This window comes from Anolis carolinensis, unplaced genomic scaffold (genome assembly GCF_035594765.1).
Source record: "Anolis carolinensis isolate JA03-04 unplaced genomic scaffold, rAnoCar3.1.pri scaffold_10, whole genome shotgun sequence".
NCBI classification, from domain to species: Eukaryota; Metazoa; Chordata; class Lepidosauria; order Squamata; family Dactyloidae; genus Anolis; species Anolis carolinensis.
Window position 1 is genome coordinate 19431130 of NW_026943821.1, and position 12478 is coordinate 19443607.

The following is a 12478-nucleotide window of genomic DNA, read 5'->3' on the forward strand; positions in this document are numbered from 1 at the left end:
TCTCTCAAGTAGGAAATTTAGGTACCACTTCTATGTGGGGAGGCTAATTTATGACACCATAAAAATCACCCAGCCTCCCTTGGAATGAGGAAGTGCCGTTGCAGTGGATGATGAAGCAGCTGCTCCCCCTGTGGCCGGAATCAAGCATACCCTCAGGAAGCTGGAAGCTGGAGAAGGTTTAAATTGCCTCTGTGTCTGTCTCTGTCTCTGTTCTATGTTATATGGCATTGAATGTTTGCCTTATATATGTACAATAAGGAGCTTCCAGTGGCCTAGGGGATAAAAGCCTTGTGACTTGAAGTTTGGGTTGCTGAGCTGAAGGCTGCCAGGTTCGAATCGCACCCGGGGAGAGCGGGGATGAGCTCCCTCTATCAGCTCCAGCTCCATGCGGGGACATGAGAGAAGCCTGGGCAACGTCCTTGCAGACGGCCAATTCTCTCACTCCAGAAGCAACTCCGGCTGCTCCTGACACGAAAAAAAAATGTGTACAATGTGATCCGCCCCGAGTCCCCTTCGGGGTGAGAAGGGCGGAATATAAATACTGTAAATAAATAGATTAATAAATAAATAAATCAGAGCTATGTCCACATAGGTCACCAAGAGGACTGCAGCCCAAATTTGACCTCTCTGAGCCAGTCCTAATATACAAAACATAATAATATAAAAAGAAAACCAAACTGCCAGTGTGCCATGGGTTTGTATCCAGTCTGTTCCAGTATCCAGCTGCCACAGTTTGGTGCTTCCCATTCGAATTGCCCTAAAATATTGTTGACCATCACATCCCCAAATCTGCTGAGAACAGGGACTGCTGCCACTGAATCACAGATACTACACCACTGTTGCAAATGGTCACACGCACAAACACACACCCCATCCGTGCAAGGGACTTACTTTCGAAATCCAGGAAAAAATGAGGGCAGTTTTCTAAATCTTTTCCCAGTACCTTTATCAGGTTGCCCATGGCCGGCAGACCTGAGCGGGAGAAACAGGACAGAAGGGAAAAGAGCAACCGAGGGACTGGGAAGAATAAGAAGAGGAGAAAGAGATAAAGGCAGAGAGTGAGGCTGAACAGCATCCAAACAGGTGAATTTGAGAAAATTTGCAAAAATTGAAGCGAGGAGACACCAAAATGCATATCAATAAAAAGCAGGAAGAAGTTCGAATGCAATCAAAATATCCATTTCAAAACATATTCCTTTAGAAACAATTACGGGGTTCAAATGCTTGCTTAGATAAGCATGTCGCACTCTCTCAGCCTCGGAGGGAAGCCAGGCTAGATCGGCTATGAATATCCCTTGCCTGCGTTCCTCATTGCTGCAACTACTGCGATATAATGTAGTTTGAATCTGCATTAGATGATTGGTGTAGACCAGGCGCAGGCAAACTCTGTTTTGGACTTCAACTCCCACCATTCCTAACAGCCTCAGGCCCCTTTCTTTTCCCCCTCAGCCGCTTAAGCTGGGGTTGGTGCTCATCTCCATTTCTAAGCCGAAGAGCCGGCATTGTCCGTAGACACCTCCAAGGTCATGTGGCCATTGGCATGACTGCATGGAGCGCCATTACCTTCCTGCCGGAGTGGTACCTATTGATCTACTCACATTTGCATGTTTTCGAACTGCTAGGTTGGCAGGAACTAGGGCTAACAGCGGGCGCTCACTCTGCTTCTAGGATTTGAACCTGGGACCTTTTGGTCCGCAAGTTCAGCAGCTCAGCGCTTTAACACACTGTGCCACCAGGGGCCCCCTACTATAAGCATTATATATTACTATATTGTACTATACGATTATACTGTAATATTATTAGTAATATTACATGTAATATCTAATATACAATTATAATACTATAATTATTAATAATAGGAGCCCCGGTGGCGAAGTGTGTTAAAGCACTGAGCTGCTGAACTTGCAGACCGAAAGGTCCCAGGTTCAAATCCCGGGAGCGGAGTGAGCAGCCGCTGTTAGCTCCAGCTCTTGCCAACCTACCAGTTCGAAAACATGCCAATGTGAGTAGATCAATAGGTACTGCTCCGGCAGGAAGGTAATGGCGCTCCATGCAGTCATGCCAATGGCCACATGACCTTCTTCACTTCACTTCACTTTATTTCTTAATTAGTCGCTCTCCACCAGAGTGCTCCGAGCGACTTACAATTTAAAATATCATTCCACAATATAAAAACATTCATCATAAAAACATTCAACCTAAGAACATTCAACAGTGACTATTTGGCAAATTAGATCTGATTTACTTAAATGCACAACCAAACAGCCAAGTCTTGAGCGCTTTTCCAAAAGGTCGCAACTCCGACATTGCTCGGAGGCAGTGAGTTCCACAAAATCGGAGCATAGATCGAAAAGGCTCTACGCCTTGTAGCTTCCATGACCTTGGAGGTGTCTATGGACAACACCGGTTCTTCAGCTTAGAAATGGAGATGAGCACCAGCCCCCAGAATCGGTCACGACTGGACTTAACGTCAGGGGAAAACCTTTACCTTACCTACTGTATACTGTACTATACGATTATACTGTAATATTATTAGTAATATTACATGTAGTATCTAATATACAATTGTAATACTGTATTATTATTATTATTATATTGTATTACATTATAATATTATCAATATCAGGGGTCCTCAAACTTTTAAAGCAGAGGGCCGGTCCACAATGCTTCAGACTGTAGAGGGGCCAAATTATCATTTGGGAAAAAAATGAACAAATTCCTATCCACACTGCACATGTCTTATTTGTAGTGCAAAACAAGAACAACAATGAAAGAACAATACAATATTTTAAAATGAAAACAATTTTAACCAACATAAACCTATCTTGATTTCAATGGGAAATGTGGGCCTGCTTCTGGCCAATGAGATAGTCAAGTTAATTAGAATTGTTGTTGTTGTGTGCCTTTAAGTCATTTCAGACTTTGGGCGAGCCTAAGTCTAAAATTAATTATTGATTTACTGCATTTATTTACTACATTTATATCCCACCCTTCTCACCCTGAAGGGGACTCAGAGCAGCTGTATGTACATACAATATTTTATATTATTAGCATAGCACAATATTACCATTATATATTACTATTTTGAACTATACCACTATACTGTAATATTATATGTCACATATAACATATAATTAAAATTATTATATGGTATTATTATTAGTATCATTATAATATTAGTATCAATATTATATGTATATACAATATATATTATTAAAACGGATATAAAAATATCATATTATAAAACAGAGGGCGGGGGCCAGGTAAATGACCTTGGAGGGCCGCATCCGGCCCCCAGGCCTTAGTTTGGGGACCCCTGATCAATATTATATGTCTATACAATATATTATTAGTACAGCATAATATCAGTATTATATATTATTATATTGTTATAGTGATATAGGAGACACAGTGGAATGATGTCTTCCTGGCCCCACTTCTTCACTCTGGCCCCAGAGTTGCAGTTATTTTTATGTCTTCCTTGACTTGCCATTCCTTCTAAACCGAAAATCCCCATTCATTATAACCTTTCCTGAGATTTCCGCATCCCACTCCTTCTTCTTTCTGCCTCTTTGCAGGGTCTCAGGTGAGCCAAATCCTCGGCACTCACCTGTTTCCAAGTCAGAGCCTCTCCTATCTGGATGAGCCGCACGGCCTTCTCGCCGTGCTCTCTTTCTGTCTGTCTTTCTCGCTCGTCTGGTGTGGAAACGCTGCAACCCACTTCTATATTTTCTGTCTATTTTGGACTTTGAGAGGCACTGCGAAGTCTCGCCACTTCCTCTGAGAAAACGAGAACCATTCCCATGTGTCTTCCAGAGCACATGGCGCAACTTCTCCATCTCGGTCCCTTTTTTAGACGAAAGCGAGCCTGTCTCCTAGAGATCTAGTGGAAGGGAGTGGATCCCTTGTGTGTGAGAGAGAGGCCAAAGACAGGTTGCAAAAACACCCTGCAAGTAGAAAACTAGCTCTGCAAGGAGCAAGGAGCAAGACTTCTCCCTGGTGTGCTAATGCCTCTTTTATTCTCAATACAGAATGGCCAAGATCTTGTGAGCCTTTCTCGATACAACATTTAGCTCAGGCATGGGCAAACTTTGGCCCTCCAGGTGTTTTGGACTTCAACTCCCACAATTCCTAACAGCCTACCGGCTGTTAGGAATTGTGGGAGTTAAAGTCCAAAACACCTGGAGGGCCAAAGTTTGCCTATACCGACCACAAAAGCCATTCGACTAGGATGGGCATGCTTGTCTATGTTCCTATACTCTGAAGAAGGATTTAAGCACATAACCCCAAACTAAGGCCCGTGGGCCGGATGCGGCCCTCCGAGGTCATTTACCTGGCCCACGCCCTCCGTTTTATAATATAATATATTCTATATACATATACCATTGATAATAATATTATAATGTAATACAATATAACACTAATAATAATACCATATAATAATATTAATTATATATTCTATATTACATATAATATTACTAATAATATTACAGTATAGTGGTATAGTTCAATATAGTAATATATAATGCTAATATTGTGCTATGCTAATCATATAATATATTGTATGTACGTATAATTTGTAAGCCACTCTGAGTCCCCTTTGGGGTGAGAAGGGTGTGATACAAATGTAGTAAATAAATGCAGTAAATAAATAATTAATTTTAGACTTAGGCTCACCCAAAGTCTGAAATGACTTGAAGGCACACAACAACAACAACAACAACAAACCTAATTCACTTGACTATCTCATTGGCCAGAAGCAGGACCACACTTCCCATTGAAATCTTGATAAATGTATGTTGGTTAAAATTGTTTTTATTTTTAAATATTGTATTGTTCTTTCATTGTTGTTGTTGTTGTTGTTGTTTTTGCACTACAAATAAGACATATGCAGTGTGCATCGGAATTTGTTTGTATTTTTTTCAAATGATAATCCGGCCCCTCAACAGTCTGAAGGATTGTGGACCGGCCCTCGGTTTAGAAAGTTTGAGGACCCCTGACATAACCCCTTGGGTACATCTACATTGTCAAATTAATGCATTTTGACCACCCCAGCCATGGCTCAGTGCTATGGAATTGTGGGAGTTGTAGTTCCACAAGGTCTTGAGTACATCTAAAAAGGAATCAGGCAACGGCCCTGCATTGCAACCGGAAAGTAAGGTAGGTTTTGTTGTTGTTGCTGTTGTTTACCTCCGTTTGGGATGCTTCAGAAACCTCTTGAGCAGGATGAAGGTCTCTGTAGGGTTCGCAAAACACACTTCACCAACTTCGAAAATCCTGCAGCGTGGAAGGGAGAGGAGGGAGAGACAAAACGCAACGTTAGGTTTCCAATTTGTTCGCATGAGCTAAGCATTTTGCCTGGTTTAATCTGGTGCCCTTGGTCGAGAAAAAGAGAAGCGTGAAAGCTGAGACCCTGGCATGGGGGCTTCGTTGCGTTTATCATGCAAAAGGAGAGTCTGAACATTCAGCGTCAGCCCTTTCCATCCATCTTCCGTTGACACGCAGCGGTTTGCATCCAGCCCAGGGTCAGAGGTTTGCACAAGAGATGCTCCCCAGGAGGAGCCCAAAAAGCACGGCGTTTTCTGCTGAGAGCGGCAGAAGCGGAGCTGCAGAGGCATCTCCTCTTTGCAAGTTGCGCTTGGTCATATTATCATATAGAGTTGGAAGAGGCCACCAAGGCCATCCAGCCCAACCCCCTGCATTGCACACTGTAAGTTGTGCATTGAAGACTGGTTCAGGATTGGGAAAGGAGTACAGCAGGGCTACATACTTTCACCCTCCCTATTCAACTTGTACGCAGAACACATCATGCGACGTGCAGGGCTTGACAAATCCAAGGCCGGAGTTAAAATTGTTGTGGTAATCTCTGAGCGGTTAGACTCAATTTAACCCTCTCTGGGGGAGATTCCACCAAAAATCAACAGAGTAGCAAAAGATAAAGCTTTCAAATGCAACAGTTACTTACACGGGGTGAGCAAAGAGAAGTCTTTGACCATTTAGGATTGCAATGGATTGCAGAGTCTCAATAAAAGTTCAAAAAGTAAAAATAACTCCATTGTAGATAGAAAGGCTTGGGAGCTGTCTAGTCTACTCTAGACTGGTTTCTAAGGAAAAATAAGAAAGGAAAAATAACAAACATCTAAATAGTTACATCTTGCCACGAGAGATAGCAAGATGCTTCTTGTTAGCTAAAAGAACAAAGGGAGAAGAGTGAACCAAAATGGTTCCAACCTCATGGTCTAATTTATTGGGGCCATAAAAGACATTCTGACCAATGGGAAGTTAGTGTCCCTAAAGATTCACATTTCTACTAACTTCAAAGTAAGGGATGTGATGTACACAGGATAGAGTGAAACGCAGTAAAGTCTGTCTAGGCATGTTTGGAAACAGGGAAAGGATTCCCTTAATCTAACTCTATCATCTATCTAACTACATTTAGACTTCAGTAGTCCAGGATGATTCCCAACAGAAATTGCTGGAAGAAACATTAACAACCTTAGGTATGCAGATGATACCACTCTGATGGCTGAAAGCGAGGAAGAGCTGAGGAGCCTTATCACCAAGGTGAAAGAAGAAAGTGCAAAAGTTGGGTTGAAGTTAAACATCAAGAAAACCAAGATCATGGCAACTACACCTATTGATAACTGGCAAATAGAAGGAGAAAACGTGGAGGCAGTGACAGACTTTATATTTCTAGGCACGAAGATCACTGCAGATGCAGACTACAGCCAGGAAATCAGAAGACGTTTACTTCTTGGGAGGAGAGCAATGGCCAACCTTGATAAAATAGTGAAGAATAGAGACATCACACTGGCAACGGAAGTCCACATAGTGAAAGCAATGGCATTCCCCATAGTAACCTATGGATGCGAGAGCTGGACCATAAGGAAGGCTGAGCGAAGGAAGATAGACGCTTTTGAACTCTGGTGCTGGAGGAAAATCCTGAGAGTGCCTTGGACTTTGGCAAGAAGATCCAACCAGTCCATCCTCCAGGAAAAAATGCCCAATGGCTGCTCACTGGAGGGAAGGATATTAGAGGCAAAGTTGAAGTATTTTGGTCACATCATGAGGAGATAGGAAAGCTTGGAGAAGATCATGATGCTGGGGGAAATGGAAGGAAAAAGGAAGAGAGGCCGACCAAGGGCAAGATGGATGGACGGTATCCTTGAAGTGACTGGCTCGACCTTGAAGGAACTGGGGGCGGCAACGGCCGACAGGGAGCTCTGGCGTGGACTGGTCCATGAGGTCACGAAGAGTTGGAAATGACTATGTGATTGAGCAGCAGCAGCATTGTATATTGTGCATTGCACATGTGCACCCAGTCATTGGTGTGTCTCATTCAAGGAAGCTGCAGGAGAGGAGATTCCACCTGAACATTAGAAAGCTGTGAGAGCTGTTCAGCAGTGGAACTCTCTGCCTCAGAATGTGGTGAAGGCTCCTTCTTTGGAGGCTTTTAAACAGAGGCTGGATGGCCATCTGTCGGGGGTGCTTTGAATGTGATTTTCCTGCTTCTTGGCAGTGGGTTGGAATGGATGTCCTATGAGGTATCTTTCAGCTCTAGGAGTCTATGATTCTGTGGTGCTGTGGCTGGAGAATTAGGCTACAACTGAACTAGATGCATCATCCAAGGCAACATGGTGCAGCAGTTGGAGCGTCCAGTGACAACTCGATCAAGTGTCCATCTATCTCCAACTGTGGCTGGCAGATCCATAAGAACCCAAGCTGAACCGGATTTGGAGACACCAGGGAACTGGATCTGATACTGTCTACACGGATCCAATACTGTCTTGTCCTTCAGTTTAGTGGTCTATGTAAACCATAATGTCACCTTTGAGTAGCAGCAGGAGTTCTTTCGTCTGTCTAGCACAGTGGTTCTCAACCTGTCGGTGGAGCCCGCGGTGGTGTAGTGGATTAAAGCCTTGTGACTTGAAGGTTGGGTTGCTGATCTGAAAGCTGCCAGGTTCAAATCCCACCCGGGGAGAGTGCGGATGAGCTCCCTCTATCAGCTCCAGCTCCATGTGGGGACATGAGAGAAGGCTCCCACAAGGATGATAAAAACATCAAAACATCCAGGCATCCTCTGGGCAACGTCCTTGCAGACGGCCAATTCTCTCACACCAGAAGCGACTTGGTTTCTCAAGTTGCTCCTGACATGAAAAAAAACCAACCTGTCAGTCCCCAGATATTTTGGCCTTCATCTCGCAGAAATCCTATCAGCTTTGGAGGCCAAAACACCTGGAGACCCACAGGTTGAGAACCACTGGCCTAGCCGGATTCATTTCCTCTTCTTCCTCCGCTAAGATTCTTGATTTTTCCCTACTGAGTTTCTTTCATTGCAGCTCCAAAAACATTCCAAATATTGGCCATGAGTTCCAGGGATTCTGGGAGTTATAGTCCCAAAAAGTCCCTTCCCCTGGATGTGACTTTGCCTCCTTTTCCCAGGTTTGATTAAGCAAAAGAGATGAAGGAACTCTTTAGAAGCTGGAACATGTCCAAAGTGACTGAGATGGTCAAAGGTCTAGAAAGCAAACTCGATGAGGAAGGACTGAGGAAGCTGGGAATGTTGTATCTGGAGAAGACATAGAGGATTGGAGACCTTCCAGCAGATTGGGTGGACCTTTTTTGGACATGTTTTAGTTTTATATTTGCTCCTGGCATGCGTTGGACTAGATGGCCCTTCGAGTCCCTTCCTAAGCATGTTTACCTTTGCACATCACTGACACAGATCTCCATATCTATGGGAGCGCAATGGGACATCAGGCAGAGACGGAGGCAACGAAGGGAGAGGTCCACTCTCGCCCGCCTAGCCTTGTCTATTTTTAGACGAAAGTGAGGAAAAGCTTTTGTGGCTTCCTATGGATTAGGCCCTTTGTTCCCAAGCTCCTGGCCCAGATCGGCTTGCCTCCCGCCTTGCGAAGAATGAATCCCCGAATGCTAATCAAGTGGCGCATTTCAGTGGAGATTAGCTTAAGCATCCTCTGGCACCAAATCCACCAGACAAGACAACTTCTGCAGGAGTCGATCCTGGACATTGAGATGAGAAACAAAATAAGGGTAGAGAGGGCAAGGCATCGTCGCCCTTCAAGTAAGCAGATCTGGGTCGGATAGACCTCAGAAGGAGTGAGATGCTGCAAAGAGCCATCTTTAGCTGAGGACATCCTTCTGCATTTTGATGGGCTCCTCTTGGTTGGAGTATACCACCCCAGATTTGCATCTGTAAATAAAACTGAGAAGGCTGGGTTGCTTTCCTTGGCTAGCACCAAGAGACGTACGGTTGTATAGTTGATGGGTCCCAGGGATCCACTCCAGATTTTGGATAGCTTTCCAGGAGCTCACTAAAGTCCTGGGCTTGGTTTTGGAGATAGGTCACTATCTTGGAGAGCTCCCTTCAAAGCCAAATCTAAAACCAGGACCGGATTCACCATCCCACTGTCTTGGGGCACACTCTCTGCTGCCACCATTGGTTCAACTCCATTTCCTTGGCCTCTCCTCAGCTTCAGAGGCAAAACCTGCCATATTCATTCAATGTGATCTTAAATGAATCTATTGCACTTTATCTATTTAAAATTTCTAACTCATAATGTGCACCTTGCTTATCCGCTATTACAACCTCATTGTTTTTAATTCGATGTTTTAATACTGCGTTGTGTTTTTTCGGCTGCTGTGTATATATTATTATTGGTTTTTATTATTGTTCTTTGATATTTCATATTTTATTTTATCATTGTTTTGTATCTGATTTTGCTGTAAGCCGCCCTGAGTCCCCTTCGGGGGAGATGGAGGCGGGATATAAATAAACATTATTATTATTATTATTATTATTATTATTATTATTATTATTATTATAGCTCCTGGAGGGAAGAAGAATGGATGCTTCCCACAATTGGATTCTGTTCAGTCTCCTCTTTGTATATGGAAAAAGGTAAAGGTTTCCCCTGACGTAAAGTCCAGTCGTGACCGACTCTGGGGGCTGGTGCTCATCTCCATTTCTAAGCTGAAGAGCCGGCGTTGTCCATAGACACCTCCAAGGTCATGTGGCCACTGGCATGATGGCATGGAGCGCCGTTATCTTCCCACCGGAGCGGTACCTATTGATCTACTCACATTTGCATGTTTTCGAACTGCTAGGTTGGCAGGAGCTGGGGCTAACAGCGGGCGCTCATTCCGCTCCCGGGATTTGAACCTGGGACCTTTTGGTCCAGAAGTTCAGCAGCTGAGCACTTTAACACACTGTGCCACCTTGTATATGGAAGTATACAAGTCCAAATAAAAGTCCATGCCCACTTCTGCAACCCATTAGTGGCCAGAAAAAAGGAGTTGCGCTCGCCAACCCCTTGTCTGTCGATGCATGGAGGATGAGCGGTCTTGCAGAAGGTTGGACTGGGTGCCTTTTTGTCAAAGCTTTTAAGCAGAGCCTGGATGGCCATCTGTCAGGAGTGGTGTCTTCCTGCTTGCAGAAAGAAGCGGGTTGGAGTGGATGACTCTTGAGGTCTCCTCCAACTCTAGGATTCTATGATTCAGACCTGAAAGAGTACATGCATCAAGTTTGCGAAATGCATTCCCCAGAGATGCTTCTCCGGCGCCTCTTTAGCTCTGGATTATGGCATTCTGAATGAACATCCTCCCTGGTTTTTCAACACAGTGCTGATTCTGCATAAGCGTTTCAAAAAAAAGCCACAGCAGGCAAAAGTCCTGCCTTTCCCCAGTCTGTGGCTTGCGACCTCCTTACTTCCACTTCAGTCCCTCGCCATGAAGCATCCATTAGCCCCGTTTGGCCTCCGAGGAAGAAGCTGCCAGCTGCTGAATAGTCATAGAAAGTGCAACTTCTGGAAGTGAGAGGAGAGGTTGGTGTGGAATAATGCTAGAAGGAAACCTTGTTCATGGCCTCAAAAGGAAAAGAGGGGAAAGTTGCATGGAATGAGGAGACAGCCATCCTCTCGATGGTCAAGGGAGCTCATGAGGCCGGTGGACCGTGTTTTGCCCAAAGTCCACCCAAGGTGAGAAGACCAAACTCAATGTAACTCAATGGGCCAGAGATTGGGCTGGATTCCATATTTCCACAGCCTTGTGGTCCCTCCTCTTTTAGAATAGAGTCTTGCTTATCCAACTTTCGCTTACCCAAAGTTCTGTATTATCCAAAGCAGTTTTCCTTTTAGTAGTCCATATTTTTGTAATCAGTGCTTTCAATACATTGCGATGTTTTGGTGCTAAATTCGTAAATACAGTAATTACTACATAACGTCACCATTATTGAACTTCTTTTTCTGTCGATTTGTTGTAAACCATGATGTTTCGGTGCTTAATTTGTAAAGGTAAAGGTTTCCCCTGACGTTAAGTCCAGTCATGTCTTACTCTGGGGGTTGGTGCTAATTATTATTATTATTATTGTTATTATTAGCAACACAACAAGATGAGTCCACAACAGACACTCTGCTGGTTGTTGTATTGGATCATACGTTATTATTATTATTATTATTATTATTATTATTATTATTATTATTATTATTATGTAAAGGTTTTCCTCTGACATTAAGTTTAGTCATGTCCAACTCTGTGAGTTGGTGCTCATCTCCATTTCTAAGCCGAAGAGCCGGCGTTGTCCGTAGACACCTCCAAAGTCATGTGGCCAGCATGACTGCATGGAGCACCGTTACCTTCCCACCGGAACGGTACCTATTGATCTACTCACTTTGGCATGTTTTCGAACTGCTAGGTTGGCAGGAGCTGGAGCTAACAGCGGATGCTCACTCCACTCCCTGGATTTGCACCTGGGACCTTTCGGTCTGCAAGTTCAGCAGCTCAGTGCTTTAACACACTTCGCCACTGGGGCTCCACTAATTTGCAAAACCATAACGTAATTTGACGTTTAATAGGCTTTTCCTTAATCCCTCCTTATTATCCAACTTTTTCGCTTATCCAATGTTCTGCTGGCCCGATTATCTTGGATAAGCGAGACTCTGCTGTATTTCCGTAAAATATATATTCTCAAATCCATGGCTATGAAATCTGTTAAAAACAAAACAAGTCTTTGGATCTTTTGAAACTGGTGTTATCTTACCACCTCTCCATCTCGGATGCAAAAAAAAGCTGCTCCATCTTGGATGTGATGACAGCCCTTCAGATGTGGAGAGATGTTTATTTAAAGATCCCACGATGCCTATCATAGCACTTCGCCATGAGATGTCTCCTCCAGGCTAAAGCTGCTCGGTGCCATCCTTGTTTCTTCAAAGGCGCTTTCCCCTTCATTTTTCTCCGAACGCAGGTTCCGGCTTGCCGAAATCCTCCTTAAGCCGCCTTGCCTTCAAGCTGTGCCTTTCCAGCTCATGCTCCTCATGCACTCCCTTTTGCCACTGGCAAAGCGCATGAAGGTGAAAGCCTTCCTACCTGCCTTCCTTTGATGAAGACAGCGCTTTTCTCCATCCATTCCTACACCTTCATCCCTCCTGCATTGTGAAACTTGGCCTGCTCAGTCAGAAGG

The 12478-nt window shown here is 44.1% G+C and overlaps 1 protein-coding gene across 4 annotated transcripts in view; it reads right to left on the reverse strand.

Annotated features, from left to right (window-relative positions):
• The window catches only part of LOC100556146 (CYFIP-related Rac1 interactor A), a 56242-nt gene that overhangs the window by 16695 nt on the left and 27069 nt on the right, over positions 1–12478 (reverse strand). For 3 of the 4 annotated variants that reach the window (XM_062962733.1, XM_062962734.1, XM_062962736.1), the window contains 2 exons: positions 5191–5277; positions 892–1017 (listed from right to left, as the gene is read on the reverse strand). In XM_062962733.1, coding sequence (XP_062818803.1) covers positions 892–1017; positions 5191–5277 — 213 coding nt within the window. Of the gene's footprint in view, positions 1–891; positions 1018–3610; positions 3855–5190; positions 5278–12478 lie in introns of those variants that run through there. The other variant, XM_062962735.1, reaches the window with a different exon arrangement.